At 38.1% G+C, this 27059-nt stretch overlaps 1 protein-coding gene across 1 annotated transcript in view; it reads left to right on the forward strand.

The window, feature by feature from the left end:
- CDS1 (CDP-diacylglycerol synthase 1) overlaps positions 1-27059 on the forward strand; it is a 65049-nt gene that overhangs the window by 16583 nt on the left and 21407 nt on the right. The window contains exons 2-5 of the mRNA XM_058547429.1: positions 241-368; positions 8805-8901; positions 16173-16270; positions 18672-18811. Of these exons, the coding sequence (XP_058403412.1) occupies positions 241-368; positions 8805-8901; positions 16173-16270; positions 18672-18811 (463 nt within the window). The remainder of the gene's footprint in view (positions 1-240; positions 369-8804; positions 8902-16172; positions 16271-18671; positions 18812-27059) is intronic.

Below are 27059 nucleotides of genomic sequence, written 5' to 3' on the forward strand. Positions count from 1 at the left end.
TTTCTTTTTGTGTCTTTTGTTTAAATTAATCCTTTATATTGATAGATTTTAGCAAAGATAATCAAACTTTCCTAACAGGGAAGCACAACAGTGCTTGGATGTTCAAGATAAGTTAATAGTTGTTTCTTTGTTTCAAGTTACGTAACTGAGATTTGACAGACTAAGCGATAAATAAATGCATTGTCAAGCATGTTTTTTTTTCTATTTTGCAAAGTGATTTTCATTTTTCTTTAATTTTAGGAAACAGATATTGATGACAGATATGGAGATTTGGATTCCAGAACAGATTCTGATATTCCAGAAATTCTACCATCCTCAGATAGAACCCCTGAGATCCTCAAGAAAGCTCTGTCTGGTTTATCTTCAAGGTATGATTGGATGAAGATGAATATAATGGGTGCACAACAGAAGCTGTGAAGTCATCCTGGTCCGTGTAATAAATGTCACTTTTTCTAAGTTTTGGAGCTGTGAGAGAGAAGGCTTATTATACTTTTTTGCCGTATCTGAGGCATGACACTTAAGTGCTTAATGTCCATCCTTTTATTTAATCCTTAAAATCTTGTGAAACATGAGAAAATCAAGTCTGAGAGCAGAACTGGTGAAGGTTACAGAGCTAGTAAGATGTGGAGCTGGGATTTTTGCTCCAGTCTGTCAGATTTCTGAAGCCAGAGATCCTTTACCACATCAGGTGGTCTTCTCTAGTATTGGAACATCTAATAAAGAAAATTCCATATTCTCTGTTCTCTGTTTTTCAAATGCCGGACAGAAATAGGTCATTTTTTTCTTTTAACCAAGTTTAAAATTATTATCCCAAACTCTACAACCCTTTACCATTTTATATTTGTGCTATATTTATTTATTTATTTATTTATTTTATTGGTTTATAACATTGTAAAAATTTCAGGTGTACATCATTGTACTTCTATTTCTGCATGGACTACATCATGTTCACCACCAAAATACTAATTACAACCCATCACCACACACATGTACTAAATTATCCCTTTCACCCTCCTCCCTCCCCCCTTCCCCTCTGGTAACCACCAATCCAATCTCTGTCCCTATGTGTTTGTTTATTGTTGTTATTATCTACTACTTAATGAAGGAAATCATACGGTATTTGACCTTCTCCCTCTGACTTATTTCACTTTGCATTATACCCTCAATGTCCATCCATGTTGTCACAAATGCCTGGATTTCATCATTTCTTATGGCTGAGTAGTATTCCATTGTGTATATATACCACATCTTCTTTATCCATTCGTCCCTTGATGGGCACTTAGGTTGCTTCCAAGTCTTGGCTATTGTGAATAATGCTGCAATGAACACAGGGGTGCATGTACCTTTGCAAATTGGTGTTTTCAAGTTCTTTGGATAAATACCCAACAGTGGAATAGCTGGATCATATGGTAGTTCTATCCTTGATTTTTTGAGGAATCTCCATACTGTTTTCCATAGTGGCTGCACCAGTTTGCACTCCCACCAGCAGTGTATGAGAGTTCCCTTTTCTCCACATCCTCTCCAACACATATTGTTTCCTGTCTTGTTAATTATAGCCATTCTGACGGGCGTGAGGTGATATCTCATTGTGGTTTTAATTTGCATTTCCCTGATAGTTAGTGATTTTGAACATCTTTTCATGTGTCTGTTGGCCATCTGTATATCTTCTTTGGAGAAATGTCTGTTCAGGTCTTTTGCCCATTTTTTAATTGGGTTGGTAGTTTTTTTGTTGTTGAGATGCATGAGTTCTTTATATATTTTGGAGATTAAGCCCTTATCAGATGTATGGTTTGCAAATATCTTCTCCCAATTGTTAGGTTGTCTTTTCGTTTTGTTGATGGTTTCCTTTGCTGTGCAGAAGCTTTTTAGTTTGATGTAGTCCCATTTGTTTATTTTTTCTATTGTTTCTCTTGCCCGGTCAGATGTGGTGTTTGAAAAGATGTTGCTAAGACCGATGTGGAAGAGCGTACTGCCTATGTTTTCTTCTAGAAGTTTCATAGTTTCAGGTCTTACATTCAAGTCTTTAATCCATTTGGAGTTAATTTTTGTGCATGGTGTAAGGTAAGGGTCTACTTTCATTTTTTTTGCATGTGGCTATCCAGTTTTCCCAACACCATTTGTTGAAGAGACTTTCTTTTCCCCATTGTATGTTCTTGGCTCCTTTGTCAAAGATTAGCTGTCCATAGATGTGTGGGTTTATTTCTGGGCTTTCGATTCTATTCCATTGATCCGTGTGTCTGTTTTTGTGCCAGTACCATGCTGTTTTGGTTACTTTAGCTTTGTAGTATATTTTGAAATCAGGGAGTGTGATACCTCCAGCTTTGTTCTTTTTTCTCAGGATTCCTTTAGCTATTCAGGGTCTTTTGTTGTTCCATATAAATTTTAGGATTCTTTGTTCTATTTCTGTGAAAAATGTTGTTGGAACTTTGATAGGGATTGCATTGAATCTATAGATGGCTTTAGGAAGTATGGACATCTTAACTATGTTAATTCTTCCAATCCAAGAGCACGGAATATCTTTCCATTTCTTTGTGTCTTCTTCAATTTCTTTCAGAAATGTTTTATAGTTTTCGGTGTACAGATCTTTCACCTCTTTGGTTAAGTTTATTCCTAGGTATTTTATTCTTTTTGTTGCAATTGTAAATGGGATGGTATTCTTAATTTCTCTTTCTGCTACTTCATTGTTAGTGTACAGAAATGCAACTGATTTTTGTATGTTGATTTTGTATCCTGCAACTTTACCATATTCGTTTATTACTTCTAAAAGTTTTCTGGTGGATTCTTTAGGGTTTTCTATATATAAAATCATGTCATCTGCAAATAGTGACAGTTTCCCTTCTTCCTTTCCAATTTGGATCCTTTTTATTTCTTTCTCTTGCCTGATTGCTCTGGCTAGGACTTCCAATACTATGTTAAATAGGAGTGGTGACAGTGGGCATCCTTGTCTGGTTCCTGTTCTTAGAGGGATAGCTTTCAGTTTTTCACCATTGAGGATGATATTAGCTGTGGGTTTCTCATATATGGTCTTTATTATGTTGAGGTACTTTCCTTCTATACCCATTTTATTCAGAGTTTTTATCATAAATGGATGCTGTATCTTGTCAAATGCTTTCTCTGCATCTATTGAGATGATCATGTGATTTTTGTTCTTTATTTTATTAATGTGGTGTATTACGTTGATTGATTTGCGAATGTTAAACCATCCCTGCATACCTGGAATAAATCCCACTTGATCATGGTGTATAATCTTTTTAATGTATTGTTGTATGCGATTTGCTAGTATTTTGTTGAGGATTTTTGCATCAATGTTCATCAGTGATATTGGCCTGTAATTTTCTTTTTTTTGTGTGTTGTCCTTGTCTGGTTTTGGTATCAGGGTAATGTCAGCTTTGTAGAATGAGTTAGGGAGCTTCCCCCGCTCCTCAATTTTTTGGAAGAGTTTGAGAAGGATAGGTATTAAGTCTTCTTTGAACGTTTGGTAGAATTCACCAGGGAAGCCGTCTGGTCCTGGACTTTTATTTTTGGGGAGGTTTTTGATTACTGTTTCGATCTCCTTACTGGTGATTGGTTTATTCAAATTCTCTACTTCTTCTTGATCCAGTTTTGGAAGGTTGTATGATTCTAAGAATTTATCCATTTCTTCCAGATTGTCGAATTGGTTGGCATATAGCTTTTCATAGTATTCTCTTATAATCTTTTGTATTTCTGAGGTGTCTGTTGTAACCTTGTGCTATATTTTTAAATGTTTAATCACCACCAAATTTCAGCTAATTTTCAGCCCTCCATTGTATGCTTTAGGAATATGAATTACAAAATTTATACCAGCAAAATAAATGTAAAGTTTCATCCAGATTAAAATGTAAAATCTTAATTATTGGTATAAAACAGTGTTTTTCCTACTTTTTTTGACTATGACACACAGTAAGAGATACATTTTATGGCACATCCCAAGAAACACACAAATGTATATTTTAACTGCTGCAAAAATGTTATGAAACAGTTCTTGCCACTACTGTGTGTGATACCCTCTGATTTCTTTTCTGTTTGATACTGTTTTATGTTACTGAACAAAAAATGCTGGATGTGACTTACCAGATTGATTTCACTACCCATGGGTCATAACCTGTGTTTTGAAAAACATTGGTTTAGTCATATCTAGTAAATGTAATATGAGTTTTTCTGTTTTTTAATTTGTAGGAGTAACCATCTTAGAATAAATTGGTTCAAAGCCAAGTTTTCATATTTTTTTGACCAATAGAACAAATTGTTGCTGTCTATTATTAAAAGCATGATTATTATTTTAATAGTTCTTGTCCCCAGTTGTTTTCATGACCTAGTTCACAGATACACCTTTATTTTAACATCTCATCAGGTCTGTCTCAGATCTGAAATTTTTTTATATTGATGTTATATAAGAACGATGCTGGCTTCCTGTATGTTATTCATAACAAGATTTTCCTTAATGACGAAGTTTTTTTTTTTTTTCTGGTAATAAATTAGCAATAGTAAGTAATAGCAGCTGATCTTTATTGAGCATGCAGTATGTGCTAGGAGCTTCTCCAAGGACTTCACACATATTAACTAAGTTGTTCTCATGGCAACTCAGTAACACAGGTATGGTCATATACCTATTTTATAAAGGAAACCAAGGCACAGAACTGTTATATATCAAGGGCCATGTAGCTAGTAAGTGATAGAACCACATTCTGAAGCTAGGCATTGTGTTCAATTTATAAAAGAATTGGTTTTAATGAATGAACAGTAGATAATACATGACCAGTTTCAACCTTTTCAAGAAACTTCTCTATAAAGATTATATGAATATTTCAAAATCTAAATCATATACATTTTAGCCTCTTTATCTAATACCCAAAATACTCTGCCTTATGAAGATTTAGAAGTTATAGATGCTTAGGATTAAAAATACTAATTACATAAGAAATTTATATGAATTGTAGGAATAAAAACCCTATAACCCCCACACCAAGACATTAATATTTCAAACTGTGATGTTTACTCTTTGAAGCTTTGTTTTCTTGTGCATTTTGTGTGTGTGTGTATAATGTAAACATAGCATTCTACCTTGCTATTTTCATTTTCATTCTGTGGTATTAGAAGCAACATCCTTAAATATACTTAAATCTTGTTAATGGCTGCATGATGTATTCCATTGTATGGCTGTAGTTCAGTTTACTCAACTTACCAGCTATTGCTGTGCATTTCAGTTATTTCTAAATTTTCACAATTAAAAACAACTCTACATTAAACATTTTTCTTTGTACCTAACTTTTATTTAGCATCCATAATTATTTCCTTAAGATAAAATCTTAAAAGTGAAATTGCTTGGTCAAGATTTGTGCTCACTGTTAAGGCTTTAATTTATAAGGCCAAAAAGAGCTGTTGAAATTGGAAGGGGCCTGAAAGGTCTTCAGTCCCTTGGCAAGTCTTCCCCCCGTTTTCTTGACCTGTGTGTGGGTCTGTGGCAATGAGTATTCATTAGCCAGTTAAGTCTAGCTCTATCCTTCAGTGGAGCTCTTCTTCAGCTGTGAGTTTAGCTTAGCAGTTCTCATCCGGGGGCAATGCCCTGGATTTTGCCCCTCCTCCCCAGCAGACAGTTTGGCATGTCTGGAGACATCGTAGGTTGTCACGAGAGATGGTGCTACAGCATCTAGTGGGTAGAGGCCAGGGAGGCTGCTAAACATCCTGCAGTACACAGAACAGCTCTTCACAACAAAGAAATGTCTGGCCCCAAATGTTACTGGTGCTGAGGCTGAGAGACCGAGGAAACACGCAGGCGTAGCCTTACTGGTGCTGTTTCACTCTGTAATGCCGTCTTCCTTCTCTCCGGGAACCTGCACACTTCCTGTCCACTTCCTCCAAAGGCTGGTCGATGGACTTCGTTAAAACTCCTGCTCTTTGCCAGATGGCCCAGCAAGTTCTTGTTTGTTCTTGAGGAGTGCCCCTTGTCCCAATTCTTGGCTCAGGTGAACTGCCTTGCCAACCAAGTTCTTGATGAGTCATGACTCTTGTGCCAGTAGCAAATAATCTTTTAAAAATCTTGTCATGACTTTTAAATAAAAATCACTTAATAGTTGTAGTAACAGAAAGACACTGTATATCTCATAACTGATTTGAACAATGTTTGTGACCACTTAAGATAATCACTTTTTAGGATACCGCTAATACTTTAAAAAAATCTGATTTCTAGCTCTTATAGGTCCTTGGGCCATGAGACTTGAATCAAATTCTCCTCTACTGATTCTGAGGTCTTTTTTCCAATATAATCCATGAAGTGATGACTTGGACTCAAAATTAAGGCTTTCTGTAATATGATCATGGTAGCATGGTAAAGGAAATTCCCAATTTTGAATTCAGTATCAGATTGTCCTCTGGTTTTTAGTAACAGTGATTCTTTTTCACATATCATGGTCTGTTTTGAATTCAGTGCTTCTCCTTTGCAGGATGACTTTTGGTTACTGTATCAATGATTAAACATTATGTTTAAGTATGTGCTTTATGTGCTCAACTTTGTATTAGATATTCTCGGGAGATTTGGGGAGTTATTTAGATTAAAATAAGGGAATCAAGTCTTTGATCTTGTTTGAGGAGGGGGATTTTTCTGGGAGAGGAAATATCTCTATAATAAAAGACAACCAGGGGCCGGCCCGGTGGCATAGTGGTTAAGTGTGCGAACTCCACTGCAGCGGCCCGGGGTTCGGATCCCAGGCGCGCACCGATGCACCACTTGTCAGGCCATGCTGTGGCGGCATCACATATAAAGCATATAAAGTAGAGGAAGATGGGCATGGATGTTAACCAAGGGCCAGTCTTCCTCAGCAAAAAGAGGAGGATTGGCATCGGTTGTTGGCTCAGGGCTAATCTTCCTCACAAAAAAAAAAAAAGAGACAACCAGGTAGAATATGTTTCTCTGGGCCCAGATTTTCAGTTACCGTGAAATTTTAGGATGGTATGAAGAGACTAGGTTTCCTGTTTAAAATCTCTGGTTCTCAGCAGCTACCATTCTCTGAAGTTCAAAGCCAGGCATCTAACATTAGAGGTACATGGACCTTGGCAACACCCACCTAGGGACTGATTTCTAACACTTACGTAGTGTCCTCTTTTCTAGAAGAGGTTCTCACTAATTCTCAGTCTGAGGATCAGTTATAAAGGAGGGCTAAATACGCTTCTGGGTTTCTTACATACAGCACAGGGTTATTATCAGGAGACTGGTTTATGGTCTTTTACTTACCTCTGACTCATGCTGTGACCTAGCCCAGTGTCCTAATCCACTCATTAATCCATAAAATGTTATAGCTATAAAACTAAATGGGCCCTTTCAGCTGTAGCATTTTTGACTCTCCATTCATTTCAGTTCAGCCCCAAAACTGTCTCATGAGAAATTTATGAGTCTACATAGTTTGTTAAATAGGAGAGGGAAATGAAGTCGGGTAAGTACAATTTGACCACCTCATGAAAAACTCTTGAAGCTAGATAAAAGAGTTTGGATTTAATGTTGTTGGCATTTTAGATCTTGAGTACAGAAATGACGTGATAAAAGGGATATTTGAGAAAGATTCGTTTGTTAGCAGTATCTAGACTATATAGGAGAGTGACTGAAAGCAGGAAATGTAACCAATATTTGATAAATGGATGAAGTCAGCTAATATTTCCCTTACAGGCGGGAGAATGAAGGTTTGTGCTTTGAGTACAGTGCATGTATGTTACCATACTTGAAGTTGAATCCAAATCTCTTGTAACGTAATTTAAATGCTATCATTTGAATTAATAGAAATCAGAAAAGTCTTAAAAAACTTTACCATAAGTATAATGTAAAATGAGTGTAGAATAAATAACAGTAGGGGGCAGCAATTTTAGATTCAGAAATCATCATCCATACACAGGTGTTATTGGAATCATTTTGGATGTTTCATCTGGTGGCTGCTGATATTTTTCATTACATGGCCACATCAAGAGTGATAATGTTTGTAAGGTGCGCTGGAGATGAAGTGTGAGGCTCCTGGGGGCGGCAGTTGGCTACCCCAGGCCCTTACTTACAGCCGGAGGATCGAGGGAGATGAACTCTAAGCCTCCCAGGAACCAGCCGGGTGGGCGTACCAGTAGGGAAGCTCTGCTCTAAGGAACAAGCAAAGGACCAAGGATAAGAAAAACTTGTCTGCTGAAGGCCTTGTCCCCCTAGTCAAGGAAAGCAGGCAGCATACTTGGAGCAATAGAAGAAAGTGACCTTCAGTCTGGCCTTGCCCTCAGAGACCCACCTCCTTCTGCCTTCTTCGTTTCACTGAAATCGCTGTGCTCTCAGTTTCAGTTCTATATTATCCTTTCTGTACTTTTTCTCATTTCGAGGCCGTGCTCTCTGTCTATACCCCATTAAAATAATTACTGTTTTTATCTACCACCCTAAAGGACTGATCATCATCTTTTTAGAGGGCTTGTGCACCTGGCTCCTCCTTCCCTCCGAATGACCCCTGGACGGATGTACACACAACCCCACTGACCACCTCACTCCCTCACTTCCTGGCCTCACGATTTGTCCTCATTCACACTGAACACAAATTAGTTTCCTTCTTTGGCCACATAATTTTTACGTCTAATTTAACTCTCAGTGAGCAAACAAATGCTGTTTGGTTGGTTTTTGTTGTTTCTTGTTGTTATTAAATGAAGTGAAGTACATGATTTTTAGAGTATATAGGTAGGGAAAATCCATAAGTCTGACAGCTCAATACTGAAACCACAAAAAAACCTAAAGAACACATTAAATGCTAACTTTACAAACATTTTCTTTGTAGGTGGAAAAACTGGTGGATTCGTGGAATTCTCACTCTAACTATGATTTCGTTGTTTTTCCTGATCATCTATATGGGATCCTTTATGCTGATGCTTCTTGTAAGTATTTTACATTTTCCTAAGTATCTGGTGTTTGTTTTCTGGCATTGATGTGATTGAAGTAACTTAAGCATGTCATAAAAAAAGAAGGTAATTCAAGACTTCGTATTAGCAAATTTAGTTCCTGTAAGCATCTTCTAGTTCATGAAGTGACCTGAGGTAATCTTTTCCATTTGCAAAATGGCCATTCAATGTGTTCATTCAGCAGAGACCAAGTGTACATAATAGATACATGTCTGCCAAGCGTTAGCTATGAGAGAAACACACACACATGACTTCAGTGTATATGACTGTTAGCTAGATCCCTGACTTCAAGGAACTCGGTCTAATGGCAGAGACATATAAGTAACCATATGAATAAATGGAACAGTAAATAAGTGGAATAAGTCTTATGATAGAACTTGTTGGGAGAGCACAGTAAAAAAGTAGCTAATCCAGCCTGAGCCAGAGAGGGAGGAAGACTTCCAGAGAAGTGAAGGCAAAGCTGGGTCCTAATGAGGGGACTGCACAGAGGAAGGCGTTCCAAGGTGGGGACATATGGGCAGGTTGTGGAGGCAATGAGAGAATGTGGTCCGTTGAGGGATTTGCAAGTTGTACATGTGGAGGGTGTCTAGTGCTGAGACCAGAGAGGTGAACAGAAGCCATTCTGGGAGTTTGGGATTTTGTTGTATATGGGAAGCCCAACGAGTCATGAAGCCAGACAGGTATTTTAAGGTTTTAATTCATTCATTTAGCAAATGCTTTCAAGATGCCTGCTATGAGCCAGGCATTGCGCTAGTTCTGGGGTATGATATGGTGGTGGTGAGAAAAACGCCTGTGTCTGCCTAATGGAGATTACTATCCACACTTTAAAGACTTGCTGAGGTATATAATCACAAACTGCAATAAGCATTTGAAGAAACGAGTAGCATGCTATGAGAGCACAGGGGGAGCCAGGAGACTTTTCAGAGGCGGCGTGCCCAGCGTGTACGCTGCGATCTGAAGGCTGAGGAGGAGTCAGCGAGGTGAAGGGGGAGCTGGGGAGAAGCAGTGTCACAGCAGAGAGTTCCTGCCTGTAAAAGCCTGCATATCTAGAGAAGCATGAAACATTTGAAGCCCGAAGTGGTGGGACTGAGAAGGAGAAATGCATTTGTTCAATGAATTCATCAGGCACTGGGTGCTGAGCGTGGTTTAGCAGTGAGCAGGGAGAGCCTGCTCTCAGGAATGTGCACGCTGTCCCTCTCTGTTGTTATTTCTTTTTCCTTGTCCGCTCTCAGTTGGGTCAGCCTCTCCTGTGTTCCCACCCACGCAGAAGTGTGTTCCCCTGTCTCACCTGCCTTCCCGCCTTCATGCTCAGTCCTATTCATAGTGGTAAGCTATGGGCAACGTGATATGGTTTTCCTTTTATTCTGTAAAAGAATAAGTTTTGAAGTGAAATGAGACACAACTGGAAGAAAAATTCCATCAACTTCTGAAACCACTTACAGCAGCTCTTTTAAGCTCCATAAAGCTCTTTCACTTTTCTTTTGTCCTCTCATTAATTTTGTACTTCCTTGGGGATATTAAGGTAAGAGAAGTGAATGAGAAGTTACTTGCTCTGTTCTGTTAATTTGCTGACATCTTAAAGAGTTTTTTCTTATAAAGGAAAAATGGTGATGTGAGGGCAGAAGACGCCAAGTCTGAAAGCCAGGTACGCAGATGGGAGGGTTGTCCAGGTGTGACTTGAGGGAACGGCCCCGCTCCCAGCCTTCTCAGTCTGAACCCACTGAGGCTGTGAGTGTCAGTGACCACTGTTGGCCTCGGGACCTGGGCATTTAGGGAGTGCGAGTGTGTGCAGTGCTGTGTGATGAGTGGGCCTGGGGAAGAAGGGATTGGGTGATGTCAGACAGCCCAGTGGGGCTTTGTGGATGAAGGGAGCGGATCTTGAGACTCTGTCAGGGTGGAGGGCACGCTGGAGCAAAGGTCCACATGTCCAGGTGTGTCAGGAGAAGGAGGTGATGCCCTGAGCCTGGAGCACAAGGCCTTTGAACCTGGAAAAATAATTAGGGATCAGATTCTGGAGGGCCTTTACAATGCTATGTGAAGACGTTTGGGATTTGTCAAGCATTGAGGAACCGTTGAAAATATTAGGGATCATTTGAATTATTATTCCCCTTTAGAAGATAATTTTGATCTAAGACATTGCAAAACAGTAGTGTCCTCGATATACTGACTCAGTCTGGGTTGGTGGGCTTCCTGTGAAGGAGTTACGTTGTTCTCCATACTAAACTTGTGTGGTAAGAGAATTTGTGGATGGAGACAATTTTTAACCACTCTTTATGTCAAAATCCAGAACACCATTAAAGACATCTTTGCATATTTGGATTCTGTGTTTTTGAAAGGGAATTATAAGCGTCCCTAAAGTACTTGGGCTTTTTTGTTCATTTTTTCTACTATGAAAGGAAAATACCGTTTTATTACAAGTTATTTGCTTTGACTGATGAGTTTAATCAGAGAAGAAAATAATAATATTAAAGATCTAGGTTAAAGTAGATTTGAACTGTTATTGCTCTTATTTAGGTTTATTGTATATGCATGCACACACATGTACACATGCATACATACATGTTATATTTATGACATTTATGTAAGGGAATCTGGATGGATATACACATATACACATATACTGTTGGTACTCAATCGATATGGCTTTTATGTATTTTAAAGTCCAGGGGCCAGCCTGGTGGTGTAGTGGTTAAGTTGGAGCACTCCGCTTCTGCATCCCAGGGTTCGTGAATTTGGATCCCGGGTGTGGACCTACACACCGCTCATCAAGCCATGCTATGGCGGCATCCCACATACAAGATAGAGGAAGATGGGCACAGCTGTTAGCTCAGGGACAATCTTCCTCAAGCAAAGAGAAAGATTGGCAATGGATGTTAGCTCAGGGCCAATCTTCCTCACCAAAATAAATGAATAGATAAATAAAATAAAGCCTTATTTACACTCATATCCCTAACTAGGTCATTTATATTTTGAGAAGTATGCATTGTATCTAGCTCAGCACTTAAAAATGACTAATTCAAGAGAATTTTATTGAAAACTTACTTCTAGGAAATGATAGCTACTATTCTAAGATGGAATTCATGTTCCTTAAAGTAAAAGAAGCTTTTTTTCCTTCAACCTTCTATTTATAGTACTTTAATTGTAGCATTCACAGCTTCGAATCACACTTTAAGTGATGGAGTTGCTAAAGCATATTTTGATTTAAGGCAGATTTGAACATATAAAAGAGATTGTAAGTGTCCCCCCTCCTTGGAAACTTCTATAATAATTAAGTTTTAATTCACATTATTTAATTTACTTTTAAATAGGGTGTTTAACTTTTTTCCCATTGTGAGAGTTATAAAAGTGTATTAAAATTACTTTGGAGGGGTGGACCCGGTGGCACAGCGGTTAAGTGCGTGTGCTTCTCTTTGGTGGCCTGGGGTTCGTAGGTTCGGATCCCAGGCACGCACTGACGCACCGCTTGTCAAGCCATGCTGTGGCGGCGTCCCATATAAAGTGGAGGAAGATAGGCCCGGATGTTAGCCCAGGGCCAGTCTTCCTCAGCAAAAAAGAGGAGGATTGGCATTGGATGTTAGCTCAGGGCTGATCTTCCTCGCCAAAAAAAAAAAAAAAAAATTACTTTGGAAAATAGATAATTTAAAAAAATCACTCCTCACCCTATTATCACCACCAAAACCCAGTTAATACTGCCACTTGATACATTTCCTTCTTTTTTTCTCCTATGTTTTAAAAACCATGGTTATAATCATAATGTGACTAAAATTTTGTGTCCTGCTTTTTAAACTAAATAGCATATCGAATGTTTTGTGTTGCTCCACAGTCTTTACAACCATCAGCTTTAATACATCCATCTGCTCTGAAATGGAGTGCATCCTAAGTTATTTAAACCATTGTGTTATTTTTAGACATTCAGGTTATGTTCTGGTTTTTCTTTATTGTGAATAACACTATCCTGAACATATTAGAATATAAAGCTTTTTCATGTGTAGGATTATTCAGATTGATTCCCAAAGTGAAAACAAATACTTTTATTTGGATTACCCATAGATACCATAGTTCAAACTCAACATATCCAAATCTGAACTTCTCTTTCATCACCAGCCATTTTGCATAAATCTCAAGCCTTCCCTGGTGTTACTCTGTGTTCCCCTCTCTCCTTTAGCCCCCCAATTTCCTCAACTACCAAATCCAGTCAGTTCCACCTCCTTGATGTTTCGTATTCCTTATACTCCACCCCTCTGCTACTGTCCCCACTAGATGTTCTTCCACACTCATCTGGACGCCAGTGTCTTGCTTGCCTTACCATTTCTACTCTTGCTGCCTCTCCAGTCAATTCTTTCCACCTCTATCATCCTGACACTCACATCTGATCACGTCCTTTCATGATCAGTATGAATTCCTTTGTGCTGTTTCCTGTGATTCTGTGGCCAGGCTTCTCTCTCTCTACTTCTCACCTTTGTGTTCTAGCAACTTTGAACTACTTGTAGTTTCCTTAACATGCCTCGTCCTCTCCTATGTACGTGACTCTGTATGTTCTCCTCTTTTGCCCCCACTGCGGCCCATGCCCACCCCCTGCCCCAGGTTTTGTGGCTGTTTCCACACGGGATTGTAGTTGCTGTGTCCCCCGTGACAGAGATGATGCCTCTCTGAGAACAGATGCCCTCTATTATTTCTTTGAATCATCAGTAACTAGGCATTTAGTTACTGATTTACATATTGGTTGTTGTTTTTAAGGCTCTTAACACATTAGTTGGGCCAATGGAGTCCTACTAATATGCATTGCTGCCAGTGTTAATGGAGTATTGCTTTCTGTGTAATCACCCAGCTCTGGAAGATATACGTATTTTAATGATTTTAATTCTAGTATTTTGAATCCCTTATTTTCTGTTTTCCCAGCAGTTCAGTATTAATTCTACTTGCAAGCTATAACCAACAATCATATAAATATATGTGTGTGCTGTTAAAAATACTTTTCTTTCGCCTGTCTGAAAAATACCATATATAGTGCTAATGTGTTCATAGAAATTGCATCAGTGGGCCAGCCCCGTGGCTTAGCAGTTAAGTGTGCACGCTCCGCTACTGGCGGTCTGGGTTTGGATCTCGGGCGTGCACCGACACACCGCTTCTCCGGCCATGCTAAGGCCACGTCCCACATACAGCAACTAGAAGGATGTGCAACTATGACATACAACTATCTACTTGGAGGAAAAAAAAAAGAGGAGGATTGGCAATAGATGTTAGCTCAGAGCTGGTCTTCCTCAGCAAAAAGAGGAGGATTAGCACGATGTTAGCTCAGGGCTGATCTTCCTCACAAAAAAAAAAAAAGAAATTGCATCAGTGCATTTGATATTTTAAAAGCCCTTGGTTCTATAAATAGCATGGCTTTGCCATTTTATCTTAACATCTAGCATTGTCCCCATTCTGTGATTATTTTTGTTAAAAAACGACTTTTGATATTATATACAAAGGTTATTTGAAGGATAGTATTTAAATTTTCTCTTGTCTTTATATTATAACACATTTATGACTTTTTCTTGAACTAATTATAGTATTTTGGCATAATATTTCTTGTTATGTGGCTAAGGGGACTCAATTACTTTTTTTTTGTGAGGAAGATCAGCGCTGAGCTAACATCTGCCAATCCTCCTCTTTTTGCTGAGGAAGACTGGCCCTGGGCTAACATCCATGCACACTTTACATGGGACACCGCCACAGGATGGCTTGACAAGCGGTGCGTCGGTGCACACCCGAGGTCCGAACCGGTGAACCCCGGCCTGCCACAGCGGAGCACGCATACTTAACCGATTGCGCCACCGGGCCGGCCCCTCAATTACTTTTTTAAGTATGTAATTGGACATGTATTAGGTAAAGTGGGGGAAAATAGCTTAAGAATATCCTAAGCAGTCGATTTGGGAAAGCTAATTTGTGGAGATCTTAAAAAGAAATCCCAAAGTGTATCCTTGGGCAGTTTGGTAAGCTTTTTCTGTAAAGGACCAGATAGTAATACTTTAGGCTTTAAGGAGCCACATATGTCTCTGTCACATAATCTTTGATTTTTGTTTTTTTTTTTTAACTCTTTATTTTATGAAGAAGATCAGCCCTGAGCTAACATCTATGCCAATCTTCCTCTTTTTGCTGAGGAAGACAGGCCCTGAGCTAACATCTATTGCCAATCCTCCTCCTTTTTTTCCCTTTTTCTCCCCAAAGCCCCAGTAGATAGTTGCATGTCGTAGTTGTACATCCTGCTAGTTGCTGTATGTGGGACGTGGCCTCAGCATGGCTGGACAAGCAGTGCGTCGGTGCGCGCCCGGGATCCGAACCTGGGCTGCCAGTAGCGGAGTGTGCAAACTTAACCACTAAGCCACAGGGCCGGCCCCATAACTCTTTAAAAACATAAAATCTACTTTTTGTACCAGGGCTGTACAAAAACAAGCCCTTGAGTATACTCTCTAGAGGTTGAAAAAGTTAGTCTGCTGTATTCACAAAGATTTAACTCTTAGTTCATGGTAATAAGCGTTCAACTTGCCATTTGCTCTTTAAGTCGTAGAATTGACTTAAGCCAAGCATTGGATCTGATGGTATATCTCAGGAATTACCTGTACCCAGACTGGTGGGTGTAGCAGTTTGAAGGAGTAATAAACAGACCTTCAAAAAGGAATTTATAAATATAAACCCATTTCCTAGGCATGTGTATAGGACATTGTGCAAACAGAACGGCGTCGACTCAGTTGACTGGCCGAAGTGGCTGTGAATCATTTGCCAAGGTGGTACCACTTGGATTGATCAGAGAGAGATGTAACTGACTATGGGAGAGTTGGCACAGCTAGAAGAATGAAAAGACCATGCCCGGACCCTTGGGTGACTGGATAAAGACATTTTAGCCATTGTCCTGCCAGTATCCTTATGCTCGGCAAGTGTATCAGGATGTCTGGTTAAAAACAAATATATACAAGCAAACTTTCACATATGATCAATTTCCTAGGGCAACTGAAGAAACACAATGGACAAAAATATTGTCCATCTTGACATGGACCACCTCAAGAAATGAAGTAGCAATAAGGCATCAAGCCTAGTCGGCTGTGACCGCCCAGACTATATCCCTCAGACTTTAAACTGCAATGCCACTCCTAAGAATGGATAGGCTAACGATTTTTAAAATACATATGACAACAAGCTACTTATTAAATGATTAATCACAATGTAAACATTGAGAAATGTATGTTAATGTTTTCTGTTGGTTTCAGGTTTTGGGCATCCAAGTGAAATGCTTCCATGAAATTATCACTATAGGTTATAGAGTCTATCGTTCTTATGACCTACCATGGTTTAGAACACTAAGCTGGTGAGTAACTTAAGACTGTATCAGACGGGAAAATCTGATTCTTTTCTAAAATTTGTAACGGAAGCATATTCATCAGTCAGTATCCACACAGTTGACCTTATAGATAAATTTATAGATAGATTTTGGAGAAAGATAAATAAAAAGGATGCAATTGAATTTTGTAAAGAAAATCACTTTTAACTCTCCCATTCCAACACAACTAGTTTCATATCCAATATCCCACTCTTCGTAGCGATATTTAATTTATATTGAATATATATACCATTCTTGTCCTCTTTAAAAAAACCTCAACGTTACAGTGGACATATTTTTGTATCCTTTATAATTACAAGTTTTATTTTGTAAAATGTTACAAATATGTGTAATCTTATGCTGTATTTCCCCTCAGTTGGCATGAGACCACACACAAAATTAAATTATCTCTATAGAGACTGAAAGATGAGATATGAAAATAGTTTTGTACGGTGTTTTTTTGAGTGACAAGTGGTTTATTCAGGACGGGAAAGCCCAAACTGAATGTCTCCTCCCATTCCCACCCTTGCAAGCTGGTCCACCCTCCCATAGCCCCCATAGGCCTTTGGAGAGTGAGAGGAGACATGACGCCCCCTCCACATAGACACACACCTTTGCTGCTCCTAGTTTGGTTTCCTTTCCAAGCTCTGGGCCCCATGACGTGCAACATGGAGGGTAGTCAGAGAGAAGAGGAAGATTCGCTGATGGATGGAGCAGTATGTAAGGCATCCTTGTAAATAGCACCGGCAGTTACTAGCCCTTGAAATACTATATATGTACAAATGCATGTAAAATCAGTAAAAAAAAAAAAGTCACCAAATGATTTTGGCGTATAAAATTTTATATACTTTAAAAACTTTTCAGGTATAGTTCTTAGTTATCAAGACCTTGACCACGAAACGTGATAACATGATAGTTCATAATTACCCTCACTGGCTGTGCTTTTGAATTTGGTTGTTTGATTAGAATCAGCCAGAGGGGCGATTGTCTTATTAAAACAAATGTATCACCTTTGGGGTTTAGAATAGTCAAAAAAGAGTTTCTTGATTTTGGTAATAGCTGATTTTTCTTTCTAGCAAGTTTCTTCATGAGTGGCGAAGTGTATGGGGAATGTTAGGTAGATTGAGTAGTTGGAGGATAATTAAACGCTAAACCATGCAGGATTGATTCTAAGTGTAGAAGAAGAAAAGTAGGTCCAGATGGGCTCCAGTGATTGTAGAAGGCTTCACGGAGAAGGTGAGAGAGAAACTGTCAATTGAAATAAAGACAAGCTTTGGATGGAGAGGAGTGTCCTGGGTTGGGGAAGCAGTATCCATCAGGTTCTAGATGTGTGGTGGAGAAGGCCTGTGCCACAGAAGGCGAGACATTCCTGGCCCTCATGAGCAGAAGGTATTAGGGAATAGTGGGCAAAAAGTTGGATTGGTAGGCTAGAGTGGGCGTTGATAGCCTTCAGAGGAGTCTAAGACAGGAGAATGGAAAAATGGTGAACACAGCTGATAGAAATGAGAACACTTGCCCTTTACTTTGGGAACAGTGGGGTCTAATTCCATCCATGAGAACCAGAGGGAAACCATCCCTGCCTCTCCTGGCTACCTAAGACTCTGCCCTTCAACAGATGAGGCATGGGGGAACTCCAAGACAGTGTTTCTCAGCCTTTTTTCCTGCATCACACAAGCTCCCATCAGCAAAATCTCATGGGTTCAACCTCTCCCTGGAGGAAAGGATATACCAGGACTAGGAGGAGGGACAGGTGATTTATGCAGTTTTTAAAAGTTTCTCCTAGAGATTTTTACCTGCTGCTAGCTCCCATGCCCCACTGCTACCCCTTAAAAATCACTGCTCAGCTGGAGTCCATCTGGAGCATCGAGGAGAGGGAGAGACGCCAGTATGTACGGGGCCCTGGGGAGAGAGGTGGAGGTTGAATTAGCTCTTCCTTCTTTCCCTGATGATATTCCTTAGGGCAGGTGGGAATGTGGCTTAGCATCTCTACTGTTAGAAAGCATTAGAACTGTGAGTAGCTGGGAGTGAACTGTCATCATAAACTTAATACTGTGTGCCTGTGTGTGTGTATGTGTGTCTCTGTGAGAAACAGATTGCGTTTGTGTATGTGTAGTATTTTCTACATAGTTTCCTAATTTTCTGTCTGCGGTGTTAGATTTTGAGCCAAATAAAGGCATAAACTATAATCAGTAAATTTTTGTTGACTAAAAAAAGAAATGAAATTAAGTTTAAAACAGGAAAAAAGCATTTTGGTTGATTATATCCTGAACTGGTCTTCTGAACTTGGTTTTAATCTTTGTGTCATCATCAAAATGTAAAGAATAGTGTTGTTGAGTTTGAGGGGGAAAAAAGCTTCAAATATAAAAAGCCAATTGTTTTTAAATTATAGGTACTTTCTACTATGTGTGAACTACTTCTTCTATGGAGAGACTGTAGCTGATTATTTTGCTACATTTGTTCAAAGAGAAGAGCAACTTCAGTTTCTTATTCGCTACCATCGATTTATATCATTTGCCCTCTATCTGGCAGGTAAGTTAAGGAAAATATTCTGTATTGATATGTAGCTAATATATTTTACATGTTTCTTTATATTTATGTTATTTAAATTCATAACAGCCTTTATTTTTTACATTTAATCCAGCTTCTCTTTTTAATTGCCCATGTGTTTCTTTCATTGTGGTCTTAAATAGCAGTTACTCCCTAATGGTGGCTAAAAAAACTATTTGCTTAATGGTCACTCCATATACTTGAAAATTTTCTTTGCAAATTGTAGTAAAGAAACTTTTAAATATATGGATTGGTTATTAACCAAGTATAACTTTACAAAGAAACTTTCACATATATATTGCTTTATTTGTCCCTAGGAAATAGAGTTTTCATATAGAATTAATCAAGATATTTAATTTTCCTGACATAGTTTGTTATATATTCATAATATATATATTTATATATGTAAACATTAAATACATATTTGTTTACAGTATGCTATGTCATGTGTTTTTATGATTTTAGATTAAGAATCAGATACTAGGATAAAGTTAGAATTAACATTTCTTTTCCATAAAAGTTTACCAATCATAAAAAAAATTACTAAGAAATTGATTTAGATATGTACTTTTTAAATGTCAGATTGCCAGTGTGAAACCTGGCTCCGTCACTTACTAGCTGAGTAAACATTGGGAAATTTAATTAATTTATCTGTGCTTCACTTTCTTTGTGAAGCATTTAGAACGGTACCTGGCCCTATTTAAATATTTGTTGTTGTTATTATCATTATTTTCACTTCTAAAGGAGGAAACGAAATTTATTTGTGAGTTTTCACTTTAGTTCTTAATAAATAGTTACTGTTTTAGCTCTTGGGAGTTTCTCAATAAATAAATTCTTCTCCTATTAGTACAATTTTGGAAACTGCATACAATATGGGTGACTCCTTTCTGTTTCTCATTAAACTAAACACACACAGAGTGCATGGGGAGGTTGGTCCAGTCCTATAAAAGTCTCTCTTTTAGTCAGTAACTATAATTTTCTTCTTCACGGTGTTCCTGCTTTAATAAAGGCCACTTCAGATCTTGGTCTCTATTTTGTTTCTGATTCTAGAAGGCCAGAAAGTGAAACACAGTCTGAAAGGATAATAGTAAGTTTCAGAGAATCATTTTTGGGGCAGGGAGATCTACATTTTCTAAAGAGTTTTCCTTTTTTACATTCAGGTTTTTTATTCAGTCCAGTTTTCTGAGTCTATTACTTCATTTTTAAAAATTATTTACTGATATATCTAAAGTACATACATTCTTGGAAATAGATATTGAAAAGCATTTGTCTTCTTTCAAGGGCAGAAGAAGTTATTCGTTTTGAGGTAGTCATTCCATTTTAAATTCTAATCGGTTTAGAAGAATCATGATTAGAGAGATTAATGGAGACTGTTAACAGGTGAAATTGTGGAGAGTAAAACGCTTGACTGACTCTGTGTTTATCAAAGTACATTTGTGACATTTTTTTCTTAGTAGAGACTTTGAGTAGTTTCTCTCACTTATCAAACCAACACATTTGATTTATTTTGTTAAATGTAAGGTAGATTCTGGGATGAATTCTTTACTATTACAGGAGAAAAGAATACGATATCTTCTCAGTTTATATTTAGACTGGCAAGACTTTTCTGGCACCTTGAGTTTTAAAAATAATATTAGCAAGAAAAGTGTCTATAGTGGCTTCTATTGAACTCAATAACTTTATATGATTATTCTAATTACTTAATAACAAAATTATGATTAAAATATAATTTGTATCATTAATATGTGTCCGTTAGTTAAAAAATCAGATAATTTCAAGACATAGTGTAAACAACAACCCTGAACCCCACTTACAGATTTTTTCCATATTTCTAAGTAATATGCCTCTTTCTTAATTTATTTTAGGCATTATCTATTGACTTCATGTTATAACCTCTCTCTTTTCTCCATGCTCAGTTTTTTATTGTCATTGTTTACATTATTAAACAGGTACCTAAAATATCACTTACTGTAGAGCCAAATAGTATCTATAATTACATTTTCATTCTTTTACAACTTTTTATTTTTCCTGAACTTACTAACTGCTTCACCTTCTCTTTTCAACATTTATAATTTCTACATAGGAGTCCTTAATTTTTCCTTCAGGTCTGTCCCCTGTCTATTGGTAGTTTTTTCACACAAATCAGATAGTGTATCAGTTCCCCTTTTTCCTGGAGAACTCTGTCCTGGAGACCTGTCCTATTTGGACTGGCTGCTTGTAGGTCTACCGCCTAGCTGTCCTCATGATGTGGCCTCCCCATTTCCTCTATCCCGTGTCTTCCAGTTTCTGGGTCAGCGCCCTCCTGTTGCTGAAGCGTGGCCTCCAATAGACTCCTATGAAATGTGCTTACAAGGTAGTTTTATGTTCCTCCATTTCTAAAGTATCTTTATTCTAGTCTCACAATTGACTGCTTTGGGTGGGCCTTGCACTTCCTAGTAGTAGTGGACTTCTACTAAATACTCTGGTTTGGAAGCCCAGGCCTCACCCTTGCCCTCCACTGAGCCTTTTCTGTTCAGTTTTCTAGAAAATACTACTTGTTATCCCTGATTTCTCAGGTCTGCTAAAAGTTATCCAGTCTGTTTTCCAGCTTCCAAATTTTGCAGCCATTTCTCTTTTGTTTTCCTTGACTTTCTTCAGTTCTTGTTGCTCTGTGGGTTTTTGCCTTTATTTCTTTTACCAGGATGGAATAGAAGTGAATGCATGTGCTCAAGCTGTCATTTTAAGGCAGAAGTCATAGTTATTTTTCCCTTGGCTTAAAACAATTTATTATTTTCTCTCATGGTCCTGTGTATGGACTGGGCCTCACTGGGTGATTCTAACAGGGCCTCTCCCCGGGTTGCAGTCAGATGGAGGTGGTGCTGGTCGTTGAAGTCGTGAGTGGGCTGGACATCCGGAACAGCTCACTCTCATGGTCACAGTTAGTGCTGGCTGTGGCCTTGAGCACCCACGTACAGCCTCTCCATGGGGCTTGGATGTCTCGCAGCACCGTGGCTGGATTCTGAATAGGGAATGTGCCAAAAGCCAAGTGTTCAAGAGTCCTTAACTAGGTTGCTGTGTTTTTTTAAACTAGTTTCAAAAAATGAAAACATAATTCACGCCCATAGTAAAAATTCAGACTAAAAAAGTGTTCTCAGTGAAATCTCCCTCCTACCTCAGAGCCTTACTTACTATCTCCAGGGGCTCACTACTACTATTGCAGAAATTTTCTGAATATTTAAGCTTGTATGTTTATATCCCCTCTCCCCATTTTTTAATACAAATGAGGGTGGAATATTCTGTACCTGTTTTTTCTGCTCAATGTAGCTTACGGATGGTTTTATATCAGCATATCTAAATCTATCTCATGTTTTCCATATCTGTGGTTACATCTCTACTGATGTGCTGACAGCAATCTCTCTGGTGGGTGAAATGTCAGAAAATAAGGTGACTGCTATTTCCTTGGCTTACTTTCCCTTCGTTGTTTGTTATAACTTATACTTGAGAATAACTTCTCAATTGAGTGGGTAAAGACGGTATGATTTATGCTCTTTGTTGTTTCTTTTTATACATTTTATACATGATAGCCTCCCAACCAACCCTTTTTAGTAATTGTTTGCTTCATACACTAAACTTTCTGACTCTACTTTTATAAAATAAAATCAATATTTCTCTTTTTTTCCTAACTAATTTCTGTCATAGAAATAGCTTGCCACTTGCTATTTTAGGCTCTTGGAATCACAAAAGCTCGTTGAAAGTCATCAGTGTCATTCTTTCAACAAACGTTTGAGTGCTTTCCAAATGCTAGGTACTGTGAATGGTATTGAGGGTGCAAAAGTGAAATATGGCCAATAGCATGCCTTCCAGGCTCTTAAAACTGCTGGGACATAAGTCTTCTAGTGCATTGCTGAACAAGGCTCTCTAAGAGCATGAAGAAGGGGAAGGAGGGCCTTGCTCTGTTAGGGAGTGGGAAGGCCATAGAAAGTCTTTGAGAAGAGATGACAGGTGTCTTGAAGAATAAAGAATAAGCAGGCATTTGCTGGGCGGATAGTGGGAAAGCACATTCCGGGCAGAGGGAACAGCTGTGCAAGGCTTGGAAATGAGAGAGGATGGCATGTTTTGGGCTGGTGGCAGGCACTCAAGGTTGGAAAGATAGGCAGGAGCCACATCTTGAGAAGCTGTGTATGTTGTAGGAAGGGTTTGGACTTTATCCCTGGGAAACCATTGGAGAATTTTAAGCTAAGAGATGATATAACCAGATTTGTAATTAAGTGAAGGATGATTTGGGAGACATTAGTAGGGTGACTAGATAGGAAATTGCTGCTGTAATTCATACCAAATACAATGAGGGCCTGAGTTCTTTAGGTTTGTATTTAATACTAAGAGGGGTTATAAATTAAAAAAATAAAAATACTGTGGGCTGATCTTAGAAACCAACTGCTGTTTATGACAGTCTATGGAAAATTGCTTTTGTATAAATTATATAAATTATTGGCTTAAAATGTACTTTTTGTTGAGATAATCATATATTTACATGTAGTTGTAAGAAATAATAGAGATATACCTTACACATTTTGCCCAGTTTCCACCAATGGCAATATTTTGTAAAACTACAGTATAAACATCACACCAGTATATTGACATTATTACAGTCCTACAAATGTACTTTTAAAATGCAGCCTTGGGCCGGCCCCGTGGCTTAGCGGTTAAGTGCGCGCGCTCTGCTACTGGCAGCCCGGGTTCGGATTCTGGGCGCGCACCGACGCTCCATTTCTGAGGCCATGCTGAGGCCGCGTCCCACATACAGCAACTAGAAGGATGTGCAGCTATGACATACAACTATCTACTGGGGCTTTGGGGAAAAAAAAAAGGAGGAGGATTGGCAATAGATGTTAGCTCAGAGCCGGTCTTCCTCAGCAAAAAGAGGAGGATTAGCATGGATGTTAGCTCAGGGCTGATCTTCCTCACAAAAAAATAAAAAAATAAGTAAAATGCAGCCTTGTAGTAAGCTAGGAGCTACTGGGTTTAAATGATGAAACTTTCAATATAAATCACACGTAGTATTCTATATCTGTTATCATTTTGCATGTGGTCTCAATATGGTCCTGTTAGACCTAAGCACCCACTTTGTGTCTCTCTTGTTTTTTTAATTCCCATTGCCTGGCGCAGGGTCTGACATTTAGGTTCCTAGTACATATTTGTTGTATGAATGATCCAGAGGCTGAGAACATGCACATCCACACACAGTGCTTCTTAGAGAGATTTTCTCAGCATCAGTGTTGTGTTTGCTGAGTCTTGAGGCCTTACTGGTGATTCTTAAAGTGCTTAGCAACATTCATGAGCTTAGTCTACGAAATGGAGTTAGACTTAAGAGTGAAGAGATAGAAAGTGTGCTATGTTGAGATAGTTGTACCTTTCTCTCAAATTATGCTGTGAAAATCTTTGGAATTCCTTTTGTTAAACAGTATTCCAAGGGTCCTGTCAAAATTTTAGCTCTGCAGGGGTCAAATGACTTGGAAAGCATTGGCCTTAGCAGATTTAAAAAGCAGAGGTAGCCCAAGCTATTTCATTGACATTGAATTTTATTAAAACAAATGTAGGTATCTCCAGGTCTGACCCCCTCACCAAGGCCCATGAGATTAAATGACTTGTTTAATATCATACAAAATGACTCAGTGACTCAGATCTGGAAGTCATTCTGACATTTAGATAATTTTGTTGTAAAATGAATTTGACCGAAAGCAAAGAGAAAATCAGTGAGACTGAAAATAGTAGGACAAACATTTTCTCTAGAGTCTAGATATATTGTCAGATGATCTTGGTGATTTGGGTTTGCGGCTGTTTAGAAACCAGAGCAGCCATGTGGGTTGCATGTCTGGTAGCGATGGGTGAATAAGCCTGAGATGTTCGACCCCTAATATCATCACCTTAACATCGCTTTAGCTAACCAGTGATATGCATATTATTTTTAGTATTTTTTTTGGCTTGTATTTATGCATGGCTAACTGTTTTGATTTCTTTTTAAAAACCCTAAGGAGAAAATATGACTTGAATATAATGCTTTGAATTCAAGAAGTATCAATGGACATATAAAATTAAATTATAGCTAAAATTAATGCATGATTAGGATTTTTTTCCCCAAACATCCTGAATATCTTTTATCTCAAAGGATGTTGATGAAACCTTTAGAAAGATGTCACAAATAACTGTTCACAAAGGACTGTATCTCCAAAACCACTTAGTTATGAATTAAAGACTATTAGAGTCTATACACATGCCAGTGTCATTCTGCACCTTAAACTCACCATGAAGATTAATAGAAAACTTTTCTTTATCTTAGCTAATGTAATGGTTGGTTTGCGTGACAATTTCTACCATGCATATTCACTTAAAGCTTTTTTAAAACAACTCAGTTATAATCTAGTGTCTGAATATGGGCACACATAAGGGAGTGTGCTTCTGAATTTATTTAACATGATGTTTGAAACATTTTGGAGTTTTGATTACTTAGGTAAGTGAATGAAAAATACAGGCACATGAAAGAGTGAGAGATAAGTCAGTAAGCTCCAGTATTTAATCCTGCGTCCATCTTAATGTCTGTTTTTTGAATTAAGGACCACATATGTTTACTGAATTGGTTAATCACCAATAGTAAATTTTTAAAACAACTTTATTATTTTTTTATATTTTCTCTCTCTTTAGCTTATGAGCTCCTTGAAGGGGAATGCCTATCTTATTCATTTTTTTGTATCTTGTGTCTGGCACATCTTAAGTGCTCAATAAATATTTTCTGGTTGTCCGTTTTTCTGAAATTCCCTCTGTCTCATCTTTTGTACTTTTCAATGTGTTTTTTCCCCTTTACTTCTCTTGACTCCTTTAGAAATCTCATTCTTTTTTTGTTTTTTGTTTTGAATGCACCTCTCTTTAGTCTCTTGGGTAACTGGATCTCCCCAGCCACCTGGGAACTCCTTGATACTGGGCAACAGAATGTACACATCTTTGTATACAAAGATGGACAGCACCAGGCACAGTGCTGGGTGCATAAATGGTGGTCAGTAAGTGTAGCTAAACATAATTAAATACCAAGAACTGTATGTTAGGAAGTTTTTTCAATGAATACTTTTATTTACAGTACTGTAACAAATCCTGTGATTTTAATTGCAAATATAACCATACTAATATTCTGTTAATTAAGGAAAAAGTAAAACTATAGATCCAAATGTACAAAGTTATCCTTCACATAGATTTATTGAAATATATATGTATTTTTATACATTTAAACATAAAATATACACATAGCTATATGGTTGTGAATGAAAAAGTAAATTCACGTTTCTTTTTCAGATTGTTTTTCTTTAAAAATAATATTTAACTTTAGATATGCTTGGAAAACACTTTACCCACCCCCCAATTCAGAGAACTGTATTATCTTAATGTATCTAGGAGTCAGATAATTATATCCTTTATTAGAGCACCCTAAAAAGCTGCGTGTTACTGGTTTATTTAATGGTGAAATTGGATCAGGTAAAAGTGAGTTGCCAAGACTGTCCTGGATAAAATCACCATTAGGAAAATATTGAATGATTCTGCTGTAATTTTGTTTGAAGAAATGCTTAAGGGTGAATGGCATTATATAATTTCAAGAAAGAGAAAAGCATACATGTTGAAGTAGTATTTGTGAGGAAATAATTCATAGTTGATGATGTTGAGAAGTTCCCAAGGCTGTGCTGGGAGAGTCAGAGGGCCCCTTTGGGTGGAAGAGGAGGGTCCTGAGGCATCTATCTTGTCTCTGCTTTGCTTTTACCTTATTAGCCTCTGAGCCAAGTCCATTCTACGTTCACCTTTAACCGTGAACCGATGGCATAGAAATTACATTATTACTTGAGCCACAAAATAAGTCTACCTGCTATTGAAGAAAAACTTAAAAGCAATAATTTTTAAAGAGGTCTTTTATACTACTGGTGATTTCAATGCCATCAATTCTGTGTTTAATTGCCTCATCCTTTTCTTTATTTCTCTCAAGAAAGCGACATATGTCTTTCAGTTGTGCCTGCACTCAGAAAATGTGTCCATATTTCTCTTTTGGTTCAACCAGTCAGATTACTCTGTAGGTGACAAACAAGAGGCGAAGTAGGATCTGGGAGCCAGTGTGCACTCTTTTCCTTTGTTATCACCCTTTATGCTGACATTTCAAATCAGTCATCAGAAAACAGCTATAATGGCAGCTGCTGTTTGAGTCTTTGCTCTGGTCATA

The sequence above is a fragment of the Diceros bicornis genome, chromosome 8 (genome assembly GCF_020826845.1).
Source record: "Diceros bicornis minor isolate mBicDic1 chromosome 8, mDicBic1.mat.cur, whole genome shotgun sequence".
NCBI classification, from domain to species: domain Eukaryota; kingdom Metazoa; phylum Chordata; class Mammalia; order Perissodactyla; family Rhinocerotidae; genus Diceros; species Diceros bicornis.